Here is a 19,776-nt window from a genome sequence, read left to right on the forward strand (position 1 = left end):
GCACTTTTTGGCCAAAAAACGCACCAACTACCTGTGACTTCATAGTCAGGGTTGGGAATGGTCTAAGTCACCTTACATCTTAATATCTTTATGGGTTGATCATTTATATATCATGTGACCGGAACACGAAACAGTTCAAAAAAACAATCAGCAATTTGGGTTGTACGACAATCGGTGATTAAACCTGACAGCCTCGATTTTTCACATCATGTTCGAAACAACGTCAATTGGCAATCAATCAAATAACACCTAGTTACAAAATCAACATCAATTCCAATACCGATTATACTCATTGCTAGAAACCCAAAAGTTTCTTTTAAAAACTCGTGTAATGAGATACCACATTCTGTTAGCAGTTAAATAAACACAGCAAGCACATAAGAAGCTGTAGTAAAACACAAAGTAGCGATAATAGTATCCAACAATTTAAAAAGATATGCAACAACCATGACCAATGAAGAATTTCGACAATTGCACGATAACAATATATAAATGCAAAAAGTAAAAGACCAAAACAACAAAAAAAAAAAAAAGTAACTTGATTACCACGTTTTCAACCCTCAAGTAACTAGAGCAGAACCGATGATGGGTATTGTATAAACTATAAAACTTAAGTATCTATTTCACAAAGTCTACACACAAATGAAAAAGACAGACTACGAATAGTTCATTCGAACTTACATGAAGACAGTACTGGAAAACAAAAATGATGCTTGTATATTTGGCCTATTCTCCAGGTACTGCAACGCCTTGCTTCAGTTTCTCCTTCTTCAACTTCTTTTTAGAAAGCGGCTTCTTTTTTCTTGGAGGCAGAGTCTTCTGGGCATACATGTACAATGCATAGTTGCCAACAAGGAAAGTTATGAGTAATCCACCCACAACAAGCAATACAATTAACCCTGCGTTAAATCCAGTTGCTTTCACATCTTTGTTTCCAAAATTCTGTCAATTTTGTTAACAATAAGTAGCATGAGTTTGCATGACAGCTACACAATATACGATAATAATTGGTTATTAGGCAAACTATAAGCAGACTAAAATATCCTAAACAAAAAAAAAAAATACTATTTGATGAAAACTACTTCATTGCTTGGTTTTTCACTGTTTGGAATTTGATGAACCATGTTGGTGGGTTTGCGCTTCTTCCATGTATAGGTGCTACTTCACGAATGTTTTTTTTTTATGACAGAGTATGACATAGTGCATATGCAGAGGGTTATATATGCGCCTAGGTTTCTTTTAGAGGCTCGTGTAGCAAAGTTCGTCTCGCTTATATTCGAGGTCATTATGATGAAGCAACAAATGGAGAAAATAGGTTTGTTTCGACTCTTACCTGAGTGGTCAAAAGCTTCTTTGAGTTTTTATAGATGAAAAACCCGTTTACCTGTGAACAACAAGTCGATTTGGGTTATGGTTCACCTATAAATTTAATCTTCCTAGAAACCATCAAGTACAAGGTAATCAATTTTTGAAATATTTTTTTTTTTATATAGGTTGTACTTGGTGACTTGGATGAGCTACTAAGGATGTTGCTGAATAAAAATATATTGGTTCTAATAGGCTGCATTTATGTCACAATCTTGATATGCATACGATGTTTTTGTCTTTGCACAATACTAAGTTTATATGTAATATGGCAAACAAATTCACTTCTACCCTTTTTTAACATGTATTGCTCACCGAAGATTGCATTTCAAAATATAATAGACTATTACAAACGTACAAAATATGTTTTATATCAATATTAAGGATTGACATAATTATTTGCATCATTAAAATTATGGCAAAACTGAATCTGCCGGCATAGTCCAACGGTTCCCCCCATGAGTCAGAGATAGAGAGAGGTCATGAGTTCGATCCTTAGGGATGATATGAATTTTTTTAATTCAATTGAACACCAATAATGGTGGTATATATTGACACCCTACAGAGAGGTTTTACCAGATTCGGTCACGGACCTCTACCCGGAACACTGCCTAAATTGATTTGTTCCTAAGTATGATCTACTGATACAAAAAAATCACCGTAATAAAAAAGTAGGGCAAAACTTTTATTACATAATCCCGCGAATTTGCGGGTTATAAACTAGTAATAACTAGTGTTTGGCGGGCGGGCGTTGCCGCGCCTTTTTGTAGGCATTTTTGCGCAATGTGATGGACTCGTTGTTGGCGAAAGTGTAGGAAAAATTGTAAGGAAAAAAAAGGAAAAAAGTTTTATCGTCTTGTTTTTTTTTTTTTTTTGAAGAAAATTAGGTTAAAAAAACGGGCCAACGTACCTATACAGTCCTTTAGTAAAAAAATTTTTGAAAAAGGAAAAAAAAGTTTTTTTTTTTTTTGAAGAAAATTAGGTTAAAAAAAGGAAAAAAGTTTTATCGTCTTGATTTTTTTTTTTTAAGAAAATTAGGTTAAAAAAACGGGTCAACGTCCCTATGCAGTCCTTTAGTAAAAATTTTAGAGGGAATGAGAGGGACAATTTAGGGGAAATTTTTTTTTACTGTAGATGAATAGTGCAATACTCAATGTGGATACAACTTCCTTCTGCACAACGTACAAGTCATTGAATTACAGAATGTGTGGCTTTCTATAACTAGTAAGTGGATAGTAGCCAAATTTGGTAATTAGTAAATAGGTATAATATAATATAATAATCATAAAATAATGAAATAATAGTAATAGTAATAAAGCATAAATAATAGCCAAGTTAAAAAAAAAAAAAAAAAAAAAAACTTAATCAAACAAATTTTGCATAAAACTTAATCAAAAATGTAATTAACGCATAATTATGTTGCGAAACAAACTAACCAGTTTATAAATAATAACCCTAAATATACAGCATTATTATATGCATAAACGGATCTAAAAGAAAATGGAACCAACCGATTCGCTATCCATGAAAAGGATTTCAGGACGGAGGAGAAAATTGAATTCGATAGAAGTCGATTTGCAGGATCCCCAATTCGGAGACTTCTGGATGAACTATCAAAGTGTTTGATTTGTATTGTGGATAGAGAAAGAGACGATTTGTAAGAATTAAGGAATCTATTTATATTTATAGTATATATTAAAAAAAATTATAAACATATGATGTCACATTTCCTAATTAATTACACCATAATACTGAAGTTTGCTGACGTGGCATATGATCAGAGGTTGAGGATAATGCCATATGACACAAATAATTATAACTAGTTGTGGAGCTCTCGCTTTGCGCAGGCTTCGTTTTGAATGCGACTTAAAAAAAAAATCTTGATCTATTTTGTAAAAAAGAATTTTTTTCGACATCTAACATTAAAGGGTTGTTTCTTTTGTGAAAGTTGCTTCTTTTAGCATTCATGTTTTTTTTAAAGTTAGTTGATCTATTTTGTAAAAAAAAATATTTTTCGACATCTTTTGATATCATTGAAGGGTTGTTCCTTTTATGAAAGTTGCCTCTTTTATCGTTGAGAAAAAAGAAAAAAAAAGGTAGTTGCTTTTTTTGTAAAAAAGAATTTTTTTCGACATCTTTTGGTAACATTGAATGATTGGTTCTTTTACGAAAGTCGATTCTTTTATCGTTGGAGACAAAAAAAACGAAATGACGAAAATACCCCTTTTGTGAAAGTTGCTTCTTTTAGTGTTCCTATTTTTTTTTTTAAAGTTAGTTGATCTATTTTGTAAAAAAAAATATTTTTCGACATCTTTTGGTAGCATTGAAGGGTTGTTCCTTTTATGAAAGTTGCCTCTTTTATTGTTGAGGAAAAAAAAGGTAGTTGATTTTTTTGTAAAATAGAATTTTTTTCGACATCTTTTGGTAACATTGAATGATTGTTTTTTAAGAAAGTTGCTTCTTTTATCGTTGGAGACATAAAAAAATACCCCTGATTACTATTGATGAATAGTGCTACATGGTTTTGTCTTTTAGATAATATAGTAATTATTCAATAAAAAAATGAAAGACAAAATTGTTCATTTCGTCCCTGTATTTTTCACTTTTTGCCCGTTTTATCCCTGTATTTTATGTTTTGCATTTTTGATCCTTAAAAACATTTTAAAATCCCAATTTCATCCCTCACCCTAACGAAGGTTATCTGAGTCCGTTAAAAGTATACATAGGAACTATCCACGTAATCTTTAACTAATTAAACTAAAAAAATTAATTCCTTGTTCCAGATCAGTTTTTAAAATTCATCATCATCAAAACCCCTTTTAGAATCCTTGAATCCTTTAATATCAAAACAATAACATAAACATAAATCAAATTAAATAAAAAATCATTTTTTATAAATTGAAAATCACATTGTTATCCATTTCATTACAAAGAAAGAAACAAAACCCCATTTCTAACAAATTAAATATCAGATTCGTAGCCACTGTAAATCATTACCTCAAATTCATAGAAGACACATTCATACATACAGAGACATATTCATACCCATTTTACCCTACTAAAAATAGATGTATGCACATAATTCAAATCCACAGAAAAAAGTAGAAGAGATAAGAATCATATAATCAAACCATAACCTTTCAAAAGCTTCAACTTCGAAATCTAAAAAACTTAGCCATTGAAACCCTTGTTCATTTTGGTGGTCTTCCCCGATGAAATGGAGCGAATTTCAAGAAATAGAAGATGCTGATGATGTCTTGTTAGCGTTCATCTAGGGTTACTGCTCGAAATCGAAGACCCAAACCTTCAAATCGGAGACCCACTCACGGTGTTCATCGGAGACCCAAACCTTCAAATCGAAATAAAAAAGAAAAATTAGAATGAAGGAGTTTGACTTAGGGAGAAGAAGGATGTACATGATTTGGTAACAAATTTATAGATGAATGTTGTAGGTAGTTGAGATCTGACTATATTGATTTAGTTGAGATCTGAGTATGTTGATGCATATACATATACAGATACATATACATGTGAGCAAAAAGAAGGATAAAGGAATATAAAATGCTTTTAAGGACCATTCGTGTAATTAAGTCTAGTTTTAACGGACTAAGTTAACCTTCGTTAGGGTGAGAGGAATTTGAGACTTTAAAATGCTTTTAAGGATCAAAAATACAGAAAATAAAATACAGGGATGAAACGAGCAAAAAGTAAAAAATACAGGGACGAAATGAGCAATTTTATCAAAATGAAACAAACCTAAATTAAATCAATTAAATCAAAATTTACGACTGATTGATAAATTTTAAAATATCTCTTCTCTTTATTATTATACATTAAAAGAGAGTTTTTATTACATAATAAATGTTTTCAAAACTCCTTAATCACCACTAGATTGAAAAATTACGTTAGGATACCCCTTAATCCAACGATCATTAATCATCCCCTAAAAAAAATTAAGTAATAAATCAATTGTTGAAACACTCATCCCTAAAATACCATCAGAAAAAACACGGGCTGCTAACCCCTTCCGGTCTATCCTAATTTGATCGACACAATTAACCATTAATTGACCCCAATTTTTCTTTGAATATTCGTTAGGATTAGGGTGTAGTTACCCGAACTTTTCCATGATTATATATTATATGAGATTAATATTTACATGACTAAATGTTTCCAACATGTTAAGCAATCAAACTTGTTAAGACTTGATTAATTGAAATAGGTTTCATGTAGACAATTGACCACCCAAATTGACCGGCGATTCACGAACGTTAAAACTTGTAAAAACTATTTGATAATATATATATATATATATATATATATATATATATATATATATATATATATATATATATATATATATATATATATATATATATATATATATATATATATATATAACATGATATTATGATAAGTATCTCATTAGGTATATTAACAATGAGTTATATACATAATAATGAGACTACTAAGTTAAGAAACTCGAAACGATATATATAACGATTATCGTTATAACAACGTCTTACTAAATACATATGTATCATATTAAAATATTGTTACACTATATTTAACATGATAAAATGATAATTATATATATCATTAAGTATGTTAACAATGAACTACATATGTAAAACAAGACTACTAACTTAAGAATTTCGAAACGAGACATATATGTTACGATTATCGTTGTAACGACATTTTAATGTATATATATCACATTAAGATATATTCATACATCATAATATCATGATAATGTAATAATTTAACATCTCATTAGTTATAGTAAACAATGGGTTAACAACATTAAATGAGATCGTTAACTTAAAGGTTTCAAAACAACACTTACATGTAACGACTAACGATGACTTAACGACTTAGTTAAAATGTATATACATGTAGTGTATTAAGATGTATTGTTACACTTTTGAAAGACTTCATGACACATACCAAAGTACTTCTACTTACCAAAAGTGCTTACAATTGCATTCTCATTCATTTTCATCAACAATTCTACTCGTATGCACCCGTATTCGTACTCGTACAATACACAGCTCCTAGATGTATTTACTATTGGTATATACACTCCAATTATCAGCTCTTAGCAGCCCTTGTGAGTCACCAAGACATGTAGGAACCATCATTTAACACCTAGCATGAAATATCTCACAAAATTACAAACTAATGGAGCCTATATGACACACCAAATTTCACGTGAACTTGCACCACTCCAAACACATTTTGATTTCAATTTTTATGTATCAAACACATCTCTCTCAAGTTTTATCTTGCTGTTCTAAGTGTTCTTCATCGTCTTCATCAAAATCTAGTTCAATCTAGCTCATAAATCCTAACCTAGATCAACATACAAAACAACTACTCAAGAAAACTTCAAGAACACTTTCAAGTTTACAAGTCTACTTCCAAGCTTTCTAATCCATTCCAAGTAACCATCTAAGATCAAGAAACCTTTGTCATTTATAGTAGGTTATCTTTCTTATTCAAGGTAATATTCATATTCAAACTTTGATTCGATTTCTATAACTATAAACTATCTTAATTCGAGTGATAATCTTACTTGAACTTGTTTTCGTGTCATGATTCTACTTCAAGAACTTTCAAGCCATCCAAGATCCTTTGAAGCTAGATCATTTCTTATCACTTCCAGTAGGTTTACCTACTAAACTTGAGGTAGTAATGATGTTCATAACATCATTCAATTCATATATATATATATATATATATATATATATATATATATATATATATATATATATATATATATAACTATCTTATTCGAAGATTTAAACTTGTAATCACTAGAACATAGTTTAGTTAATTCTAAACTTGTTCGCAAACAAAGTTAATCCTTCTAACTTAACTTTTAAAATCAACTAAACACGTGTTCTATATCTCTATGATATGCTAACTTAATGATTTAAAACTTGAAAACACGAAGAACACCGTAAAACCGGACATACGCCGTCGTAGTGAAACTGGGGGCTGTTTTGGGTTAGATAATTAAAAACTATGATAAACTTTGATTTAAAAGTTGTCCTTCTGGGAAAATGATTTTTCTTATGAACATGAAACTATATCCAAAAATCATGGTTAAACTTAAAGTAGAAGTATGTTTTCAAAATGGTAATCAAGATGTCGTTCTTTCGACTGAAATGACTACCTCTTACAAAAACGACTTGTAACTTGTATTTCTGACTATAAACTTATACTTTTTCTGTTTAGTTTCATAAATTTCAGTTCATTATGAAACCATAGCAATTGGATTCACTCAAAACGGATTTAAAACGAGGAAGTTATTGGTAAAACAAAATTGGATATTTTTGCTTGTTGGAGCTACGTGAAATTTGTAACAAATCCATACTAACCATAACTTAACTAACTTATATTGTATTATACATGTATTGATAGACCATAGACACGTATACAATGTTTTGACATATCATATCGACGTCATCTATATATATTATTTGGAACAACCATAGACACTCTATATGCGGTAATGATCGAGTTAGCTATACAGGGTTGAGGTTGATTCCAAAATAATATATATACTTTGAGTTGTGATCGAGTCTGAGACTTGTATGCACTGGGTCGTGGATTGATTCGAGATAATATATTTATTTATTTCTGTACGACTAACTGTGGACAATTATTTGTGGACTACAAACGTTGGACTGTCAACTTATCAAACTTAAATCGTTAAAATGTAATAAAATATTGTATAATTATATTTCGATCACAATTTGAACAGGACATTTCAGTTGGTATCCGAGCGTTGGTCTTAGAGAACCAGAAATTTGTATTAGCGTGTCTTATCGAGTTTGTTAGGATACATTAGTGAGTCTGAACTTGTGACGATCGCTCCAAATCCATATGGACGAACACGTCATTAATTGATTTCATTGCGAGGTATTTGACCTCTATATGATACGTTTTATAAACATTGCATTCTTTTGAAAAGGCGCACCATAAATGAATATTTAAATCAAAGGTTTTCGACATATGATGATTTTTACATATAGACAATCACCATAAATAATAGTTTACAACAGTATTTCCGTTGACAATGCAGTCAAAATAAGATACATGGTGATGATTTGGTGAATGCAACGTTTCCTTGAAAATATGTCATGTAAGACTCCATGCACATAGCTTGTCTAACATCTAAGCAAACAGCGGAAGACTTCTAGGGAACCTGAGAATAAACATGCTTCAAGTGTCAACACAAAGGTTGGTGAGTTCATAGTTTTAATATTACACATAATCCGTATATCAATGTGGATTACAAAAGTTCAGTTGTTTCATTCAAAACGTTTATCATTATGTTTTAAATAAAAGGTGGACCACAAGATTTCAGTTGTTTCATCCGAAACGTTTATCAATCGGTTCTACAAAATTGAGCACCCTGGTAACTAAACTTTAATGTTTATATAATTTGTACCCTTTGTATAATCATCTTAATATTACACGCAAACCAACGTGTACGCTTCTCAAATAGCATACGTCCGTTAAAAGGCTAGTGCTCTAGCTCGGACGGGGATATCAAGCCCTATGGATCCATATACTACTACTCGCGCCCACCAGTTCTTATAACTGGCAGTTAACAGTTACCAAAGCTAAGGGATTTTCGGTTCAAACTCAGTGTAGAATTTAGTATGTACTTGTATCCATTGCGTTTAAAATAAAGTGCATGTATTCTCAGCCCAAAAATATATATTGCAAAAGCAATTAAAAAGGGAGCAAATGAAACTCACGCATATAAATCTAGTATTTTCAGTATTTATAAACAGTCGCATGTATTCTCAGCCCAAAAATGTATTGAGTAAAAGGGATCATATGAAACTCACACAAAATCAGTTTTAGTATTTGTATCCATTTAGTAAAACAGTTTATAAAACTGCGCATGTATTCTCAGCCCAAAAATATAGTTTGAAAAAGGGATCATATGAAACTCACTGTTTAATATTGATATACAATATTGTAGGAAAGCATGTAGACGCATCGGAGATAATAACACGAGGTTTGATTCACAAAAATACCCCCGAACATTACCCATAACCTCCTTGGCAATAACCCATATTTTCCTTAGCTCTAGCTCTCTCGGAAACTCGTTTTGAAAATTACTTGGACAGTACTCCGTCGTAATATTTTATGTACATTATTATTTTTGTATCGCAAAAATAATAATACTAATAATAAGATTAATAAGATTAATAATAATCTTAATAATAATAATAATAATAATAATAATAATAATAATAATAATAATAATAATAATAATAAATATTATACGGAGTAATATATATTTGTGTATGTGTGTTTTATTTTTCATTCGAGCAAAACACCTGAATTTATAGTACCTGGCCTGGAATCTGGAGTCATGCGACTCGCATGGAAATGGCCTTCTGGCCATGCGACTCGCATGAGGACCAGGGACAGCTCACATTGTTTTGGCTCCTAGCTTGTCGACATAATATAAAATAAATATAAATATAATATATATAATTTAAATTAATTAATTATATATTATATTAAATTCACGAGCATAGTTGACTTGTAATTTTTGTTCCGATAAGTCGTACGTTGTCACTCGACTTATGTCCCGGTTCCGGTTTTTCGAACGCCCTTTCGTACGCTGAGAAAACTTGTACTTTACGTTTCGTGAATCGTACCTTTGTCAAAATATAGTCTTAAATCATCCATAAAATATACCACTGTAGCAAAGTTACTGTAGCAAGTCAATTTTTACTGTAGCAATTCACTGTAGCAAAGTCAATTTCACTGTAGCAAATAGTGATTTTCAAAAACACTGTAGCATTTTGGGTACTGTAGCAATTTGAAATGTTACTATCGTTTACTAAATAACTTGAAATTATATATATGTATATATCTTTTTAATATATATAAATCAGTTTTTTTAAATACACATTGGAAGTTATTTATAAATAAATTTTAATAATAAATATTTCAACTTATCATATATATTCAAATAGATATTTAAACCAATAAGTTTAATGTACGGTATCAGACAATTAATACATTGTTACCTTTTCATGTTATAGTATATATGTATCTATTTACATATAATTGTTCGCGAATCGTCGAAAACAACCGAAGGGTATTTAAATATATAAAAGTAATTCAAAAATTTTGAGATTCAGTTTTACAGACTTTGATTATCGTGTTGGAAATGTTAATCATACAAAGATTAAGTTTAAATTTAGTCAAAATTTCTGGGTCATCACAGAACTTCAACCGTGTTTTCTTTAAAAACGATTGCTTAACACTTTTTGTTGGAAACTACAAATTGTTAACATGTAAATATTATGTGACATATTAATCTCTTAACGTGTTTGATATTGTGTGATAGATGTCTACCTCTAGTACAAATCCCATCGACTCACCTAATAATAATGAAGAGTCGAATATATATTGGGAAGATTCACAAATTTCCGAAGAGGAACCGGAAGAAGAGGAACCGGAAGAAGAGGAACCGAAAGAAGAGGAACCGGAAGAAGAGGTTCCGGAGGAGGAAATATTAGGAACCACAGAAAAATAGATAAATAAAAGAAAATTCTCAACCAATGGACCAAAGTTAAAAATGGTCAATGGTGTTTCCGCCGAGGAAGCAAAATATTGGGAAAATTACCAATTTTCTGATGAATCGGATCCCGATGAGGATTCCGATGATGTTATAGAAATTACCTCAACCCAATTTGAAAAAGAAAAAGAAAATAATAAGGGAAAAGGCATCAAAATAGAGAAGCCTAATTCCAATGTGACGACCCGGGAATTTTCGATCAAATTTAAACTTGATCTTTATATAATTTCGACACGATAAGCAAAGTCTGTATTGTTGAGCCTCGAAAACATTGGAACTGTTTACATAGATTCATTTACACCTTCGACCATTCCCGATGATTCACGAACAGTAGTTTGTAAATAAATATGTATATATATATAAATTTGTGATGATAGGATACTATCTAATCAGTTGAATTGTATTGAATATTTAAAATAATATATAAAATAATTAAGTTGCAATTTAAATGAATATATTCATATATAATGTAATATATAATAAATATTCAAGATATATTATTATAGAATAGGTTATCAATACGACATAAATAATAATATATAATAGTAATATATTTAATTTAATTACAAGTTAAAATATAATTATTATATTAATATTGTTATTACTACTCTCATTAAAATTATTGAAATAAATACTAGTATTAATATTGAAAAATCAGTATCGTTAATATTACTATATATAGTATATAGGTATGAAATTTTATGCTATTAATGTGTATAATTATTAATGTTATATTTATCATTATTAATATCATTTTTATTATAATTAGTAGAAGAATTATAATTTTAGTTATTATTATGATTATTAGTAATACTACTCAAATTATTCAAATTATTATAAATATTGTTATTCCCATCATAATATGACTAATTACCACTATCACTAATAAAACTATTATTATTATTATTATCATTGTTATATTATATTAGTATTATTATTATTGTTATTAATATAAACTGTATTACAATTATTAATATGTTTATTTGTGTGAAATATTAATTACTCCGTATAATAGATAAAATATATATATATATATATATATATATATATATATATATATATATATATATATATATATATATATATATATATATATATCAAGTGCAGGACTATCTCGCGTAATAATATATCTTTATCGCTATTTGTCTGTTTGGAATCAATCTGATTTTTTGTTATTATTCATCTTTTTTCTTCTCCTCCTGGTTACTCGTGATTACTTGTCGAGCTCTCTATTATTTTTCTCATAATCAGTCGCTTGATTATGAAGTGAACCATTCGATTTCTATCATCAAACACCCAACTATATATACAAATTTACCTACTGCAATTTCAAGGAAATCAAAAAAATTTTATTTTTTTAAAAAGGAACTCGATACCTCTGTTGAGTTACTTTTTTCTCGTTATTCGAAATCAAGTCTTTTTTAAAAATCTAAAAATACAGAAGTATCCTAAATCACGTCTTGAATGTTTTCTAAAATTTTCAGATTCCAATTTGTTATATCAAGCTCAAATTCTTGAGTCAAAGTTTTGAAACTTAAAAGTCAACCCTGTGTTCATGATCGAATTCGAGCTTGTCATGATAATTCAAATTAAATTGATGTTTGATTAAGTTTCTAGGATTGAATTGAAATATTTTTCATGTTATAAGTTTTGTCAAATACGTACTCAAGACTTGAAATCATTTTTCTTCTTTCATATAGCGACGGCAGGCAGCAGGGGTTCTTTTATTTTTTTATTTTGTTGTTTGTTTCTGTTAATCAAACAAGTAATCCTTGATTTAAATTAAAAAGCAAAAACCAAAGCTGAAGTGGTTGAGTTAGTTTGAGGAGATCACAGTCGATTGGTGTTGGATGAAGAAGATGAAAAATAGGGAATAAGAAAGGAGGGTTATATATAATTAGGATAAGAGTATTTCAGAAAAACAGATGGCAGAGTTATGGTTTAGTGAGTGTGCGGGTGTTCAAGAGGTCACGGGTTCGAGTCCCTGTTTGGGCAATTTCTTATTCTTTTTGGAGTCTTGAAGGTAGTTCATTTATCAAGTTATTATTATTATTATTATTTTTATTATTATTATTATTATTATTATTATTATTATTATTATTATTAATATTATTATTATTGTTCTGATTATTATTATTGTTGTATTTAGTATTAAAAGTATTATTATTATAAGTAATATTAGTAATATTGTTAATATGAGTATTAGTATTATTATTAAGTAATAATATTATTATTATTAGTATTATTATTATTATTATTAAGTAGTGTGAATATCAATTATTATTATTACTATCAATATTATTATTCTTATTATCATTAGTATTATAAAACTTATTAACATCACTATCAATTTTATAAATGTTATCATTAAAATTATCAATAATATCGATATTATTATTGCTATTAAAAGTATTATAATTATTATTATCATTAACAGATGTATTATTATTATTATTATGATTAGGATCATTATTATTAACATTATTATAAAAATAATACAAGTTATCATTATTTTCATTAATATTAAGTATTAGTAACACTCTTATAATTATTATCAACAATATCAATATTATTATTATTAATATTATCATTTTTAATAAAGTTATGATTATTATTATTAGTAAATCGTTAATATCGAAACAATCACTTTTAAGCAAATAAATATTTTGTACATAAAATATATTTATTATATATACTATACTTATATTAAAACTACACATAACTATATATATATAACCTACTAACATTATTTATATAAACACTTACAAATAACAAATTATCGATTTTTAATTATAACATTAAACAAGTATGTATATGAATATATTAATATAACTATAAAAATATTAACCATTTGAATGTACATACAAATTAAAAAAATATATGTTATTAATATAAAAATAATGTAATTAATAAATTTATATATATATATATATATATATATTCATTCGAATACGATTATATGTATTAATAAATATACAAATGATATAGGTTCGTGAATTCGAGGCCAACCCTGCATTGTTCAGTTGTTAAATATCGTTATATGTATTTTACTACAAAATACATTAGGTATGTTTCATTTGCTCCTTTTTTTAAATGCTTTTGCAATATATATTTTTGGGACTGAGAATACATGTGCTGCTTTTATAAATATTTTACGAAATAAACACAAGTACTTAAAATTACATTCTATGGTTGGATTATTAACCGAATATCGCCCTTCAAGTCTGGTAACCTAAGAATTTAGGGAATTAGCCCCTGATTGACGCGAATCCTAAAGATAGATCTATGGACCTTGATAAGTCCCATTCGGGGTACGAATGCTTTAGTACTTCGAGATTATTATATAGACGAGAGGTTCTGTTTTGGGGATATTCTATGCATTAAGTTAACGTCGGTTACCAGGTGTTCAATCCGTATGAATGATATTTTTGTCTCTATGCATGGGACGTATATTTATGAGGACTGGAAATCTTGTGGTCTATTAAAATGATGGAAATGATTATTTATGTGAAACTAATGAACTCACCAACCTTTTGGTTGATACTTTAAAGCATGTTTATTCTCAGGTATGAAAGAAATCTTTCGCTGTGCATTTGCTCATCTTAGAGATATTACTTGGAGTCATTCATGACATATTTCAAAAGACGTTGCATTCGAGTCATTGAGTTCATCAAGATTATTATTTAGTCAATTATAGTTGAATATATTATGAAATGATATACATGCCGTCAACTTTCGATGTAAATCAAGTTTGTCTTTTAAAAACGAATGCAATGTTTTTAAAATGTATCATATAGAGGTCAAGTACCTCGCGATGTAATCAACTATTATGAATCGTTTATAATTGATATGGACTTCGTCCGGATAGATTAGGACGGGTCATGAAAGTTGGTATCAGAGCGGTGGTCTTAGCGAACTAGGTCTTGCATTAGTGTGTTTAACTGATAGTTGTTTAGATGCATTAGTGAGTCTGGACTTTGACCGTGTCTGCATGTTAAAAGTTTTGCTTACCATTTGGTGTCAAAAAATTACCTGCTTATCATCCTTAAAGTCTAGACACATCTTACTGCATTGATTGCATGAATAGTGTATAGACAAGATTCGTATCTTAGCGTATCTACTAATCTATATCTTAGCGTATCTGTTACTGTAAACTTTGCCTGACTTATTCCGTAAATCCCTCCGTAATCTATGAAATATTTTGCTCTACATATATAGATATTCTATGTAATTAGAATACCATACGATAGCCGAAAAATCATTTCATATCGAAAAATCCTTTATTCAATCGTACGAAATGGAATTCGTCATTAGTTCAAGTCACTCGGATTTCGAAATGGAATCCCACTCAAGCTCCGAAAGCTGTGTGACTGGAATGGATCAACCAATCAGCCATCATCTATTCTGGATGAATTGGGGATGGGTTCGTAGTCTACTTAATCATTGGAGACAAGAAGAAGGCGATCCTTTCCATCCACCACATTGCCCTCTTGGCGAAGAACCTGAAGCACTTACTGGCGAACCTGTCTGAAACACCATTTTCTCTCTCATTTCCAGAGTATCTCGTCACGACTATATACTATACCAAATTCTAGATTTTATTTATCCACTCGTTCGAACCGACAATCACCCTGGTGTAATAGAAGAAGTCAACGAGCTTCGCGCTAGGGTGGTGGCTTTGGAGAATATAGTGCAAAGGTACAAACACCAGCAACAGCACCAGCAGCATAAACAGTACCACCATCAGCAACACCAACAGTACCATCAGTAACAGCACCAGTACCATCAACAATCCATGCCTCAACATCCCATTCAGTACCTCGAGTACAATCATCGTCTACGTATCGTTCTACATCATTTATCTTCGTACGACATGGCGATTATGTAATCTCTAATGTTTTAGAGATTATATATTCTTGTTCTAACGGTAAATCAAATGAGTTTAATATCATATTAACTCATTAAATCCATGATTACATCTGAAGAAAATATATATGTATATATGTTTTCATAAAGATTGTAATTAAAAATTCTTTTGTACAAACTGTTAATGGTGAAAATATTTTAACGGGTAGGTAATACCCGAGGAATATTTAGATTTCACATTAATAAGTTACACTGTACATTCTTTCAAATCTGATTCAACAGTCATTTACTATCCTATTTACATCCACCGATATACGTATTCGTTCACCGCAGAATAACCCTTTTCATTCAATTTCATATTTGGATTTTGATCTATCAGAATCCAACAAGTGGAATAATGAAAAAAACATTGAACAAAAATAAAAATTTGTTAGAAACAAACAAATTAACCATGAGAAAATTTTGTTAAGAAGCCACGCTAACAAAATCCTAGCTAACTGTTCCTAGCTAACTGATTACATTTTATTTATCACAGTTTATTTATCGCAATTTAAATATCGCAAATTTTATTTATCGTCATTTAATTTCTGTTATTTACTTTACACATTTTATTTATCGTCATTTAATTTCTGTTTTTATTTTACGCACTTTAAATATCGGGACACGTATACAAGGTTTTGACATATCATATCGACGCATATTGATAATGCTAAAAACGAACATATATTTCATAGCATTATTCCCCAAGAAAGACAAGCTTTTAGTTGCAATTGTTCTATTTACAAGTGATATTCGTTTAAATATTAAAAGGTGAAGACAAAAGACAGATTCGACGAATTGAAGACGCAAACGACCAAAAAGCTCAAAAGTACAAAATACAATCAAAGAGGTTCCAATTATTGATAAGAAACGTCTCGAAATTACAAGAGTACAAGATTCAAAACGCAAAGTACAAGATATTAAATTGTACGCAAGGACGTTCGAAAATTCGGAACCGGGACCAGAGTCAACTCTCAACGCTCGACGCAACGGACTAAAAATTACAAGTTAACTATGTATATAAATATAATATAATATATAATTAATTATATAAATTATATATATATTATATTTATATAATAAACCGTCGGTAAACAAAGAGCCAAAATGGAGTGAGCTGTAATTACAAACTCCGCGACTAACGGAGTTTGAAGAGCAAAAAGGGCGCGAGTCGCGGAGAGCCCCTGAACTCAATTCCCTATAAAAGCAAACGCAGTTTGATCGCAAAAAATCCATAATTCAATCTCTCTCTATATATGTATACGTAAATATATTTATATTTATATTTTAATTTTAATTTTAATTATAATTCTAATAATAAGGGTATGTTAGCGAATGTTGTAAGGGTGTAAGTCAAAATTCTGTCCGTGTAACGCTACGCTATTTTTAATCATTGTAAGTTAAGTTCAACCTTTTTAATTTAATGTCTCGTAGCTAAGTTATTATTATGCTTATTTAATCCGAAGTAATCATGATGTTGGGCTAATTACTAAAATTGGGTAATTGGACCTTGTACCATAATTGGGGTTTGGATAAAAGAACGACACTTGTGGAAATTAGACTATGGGCTATAAATGGGTTTTATATTAACTAAACAATACCTTGTTAATTTAATATACAAACTTATAATTCGACGTATTTATATATAACCACATACGCTTGACTGGGTACAGTGGGCGGGATATCTATAAATACCAATAATTATTCATTTTACCGGACACGGAACTGGATTAATAGTTAATAGACTTGTTGAAATAGGGGTGAATTACATTCAAGGGTAATTGGTGTAATTGTTAACAAAGTAGTAAAACCTTGGTTTACACGCAGTCGATAACCTGGTGTATTCATTAAACAAAGTATTAAAACCTTGTTACAATTCGAATCCCCAATTAGTTGGAATATTTGACTTCGGGAATAAGAATAATTTGATGAAGGCTTTCGCTCTTTATATTTATGACTGATGGACTATTATGGACAAATCCGTATGGACATATTAAATAATCCAGGACAAAGAACAATTAACCCATGGGCATAAAGCTAAAATCAACACGTCAAACATCATGATTACGGAAATTTAAATAAGCATAATTCTTTTATTTCATATTTAATTTCCTTTATTTTATATTTAATTGCACTTCTAATTATCGCATTTTTATTTATTGTTATTGTATTTAATTGCACTTTTAATTATCGTACTTTTTAATTATCGCAAGTTTATTTTATCGCACTTTTATTATTCGCAATTTCATTATCGTTATTTACTTTACGCTTTAAATTAAAGTCCTTTTAATATTTTACATTTGGTTTTAACTGCAACTAAAGTTTTAAAATCGACAAACCGGTCATTAAACGGTAAAAACCCCCCTTTATAATAATAATATTACTTATATATATATATTTGTATTTTTATAAATTTAAACTAATATAGCGTTAAGCTTTGTGAAAAAGATTCCCTGTGGAACGAACCGGACTTATTAAAAACTACACTACTGTACGATTAGGTACACTGCCTATAAGTGTTGTAGCAAGGTTTAAGTATACCCATTCAATAAATAAATAAATATCTTGTGTAAAATTGTATCGTATTTAATAGTATTTTCTTGTAAAATTTAATAGTATTTTATACCCCTTAGCTTTGACATCAAGTATTTTTGGGGCCGCTGCCGGGGAACAATCTAGCTTAAAAGCCGGAAGCGCAACGCTAATAATTATAAAAAAAAAGATTTTTATTTTTAGTTTACTTTTATAAAAATACGTTTTTGTAAAAATACGTTTTAAATATTCGAAAACATAGAAAAGAAAACAAAAATATAAATATTTTTAAGAATTTGTTAAATATTTAAGTTTTGTAAAGTTTCTTTATTTTTATTTAATAAAAAATTATAAGTTTTATTTAAATATTTTGTGTTTATTGAAAAATAAAAAAATAAAAAACGCGTCGAATTAAAAAAAAAAGTACCTGAGTTGAAAATTGAATCCCCGCGACTCGCGGAGTTTGCTGCTTCGAGCACCGCAACTCGCGGAGCCTCCCTGACACACGTGACAGAACCCTAATTTCGCATTAATTACGGATTTTATTATTATTATTATTAATAAACCCTAATTAGTTTAATTATTATAATTAGTTTAAGTTTTTAAATTAAATTGTATTTTAAATTTTAATTAGTTTTAAATAAATTAATAGATTTATAAAATAAATAATATAAAAATAATATTTTTTGTAATTTTTACAACTTTTTGTATATTTTTATATTTTGTCCCTTTTTAATAGTTTTAGCGTAACTTTTGTATTTTTCGCTCGTATTTAGTTTTAATTCATAGTTTTTGTCATAGTTATTTTTTTATTTATAGATTTTTAGGCTTTTCCGTAAAATCCCTTAAGTGCTTTTCTTTAGACTAAAATTTAGGTACTTTAGAATTTTGCGACGCCTTTTTAAGTTTTAGTTTCTTTTTAAGTTATTGCCATTTGGGATATAGTTTTTCTTGTAAGCTTTAATATTTTTAGACACCTTTTACTATGTATCAATTATCATTCCAATTAGTAATCTCAATTTGCGATTATAATTTTAAGTTAGTGATAGTAATAAGGTTGGGTTAGTCTAGAGTTTTTAAGTTCTATAAGTCACTCTTTTTCTTTATTATTTTTATTTTTCGATCTTTTTCCGACACGCTCTTTTTCTTTCTTATTTCTCGTCATTCTAATTTTTAGGACATAGATTTTTATTCTACTTCTTATCTAAATTTCTTAAAATTACGAAAATTTATTTTAAGTGGTTAAATTGATAGACATCAAAATTTTCTGGTTCGTAGTAATAGTTGGATTTGTACGTGAACCGGGTTATTGGAGCCAAACAGTCCTCAATTATATTGAGACCAAACGAATCCTG

At 29.2% G+C, this 19,776-nt stretch overlaps 1 protein-coding gene across 1 annotated transcript; it reads right to left on the reverse strand.

Moving 5' to 3' along the window:
- Positions 1 to 522: 522 nt before the first annotated feature.
- On the reverse strand, positions 523 to 3,013 carry LOC139844273 (DNA-binding protein S1FA-like). Its single transcript, XM_071834490.1, has 3 exons — positions 2,877 to 3,013; positions 1,334 to 1,384; positions 523 to 942 (listed from the first exon to the last, which is right to left on the reverse strand). The coding sequence occupies exons 1-3, from the start codon at positions 2,889 to 2,891 to the stop codon at positions 727 to 729; spliced, it is 282 nt and encodes a 93-aa protein (XP_071690591.1). The 5' UTR covers positions 2,892 to 3,013; the 3' UTR covers positions 523 to 726.
- Between the last annotated feature and the right edge of the window lie 16,763 nt (positions 3,014 to 19,776).

Source organism: Rutidosis leptorrhynchoides, chromosome 4, assembly GCF_046630445.1.
Source record: "Rutidosis leptorrhynchoides isolate AG116_Rl617_1_P2 chromosome 4, CSIRO_AGI_Rlap_v1, whole genome shotgun sequence".
Taxonomy (NCBI): Eukaryota; Viridiplantae; Streptophyta; class Magnoliopsida; order Asterales; family Asteraceae; genus Rutidosis; species Rutidosis leptorrhynchoides.

Bases quoted from the DNA above. Each gene is read 5' to 3' on its own strand.
- LOC139844273 (XM_071834490.1), bottom strand. The intron at 943-1,333 runs GTAAGAGTCGAA...CAAAATTGACAG, and splicing joins AGAAGCTTTTGACCACTCAG to AATTTTGGAAACAAAGATGT.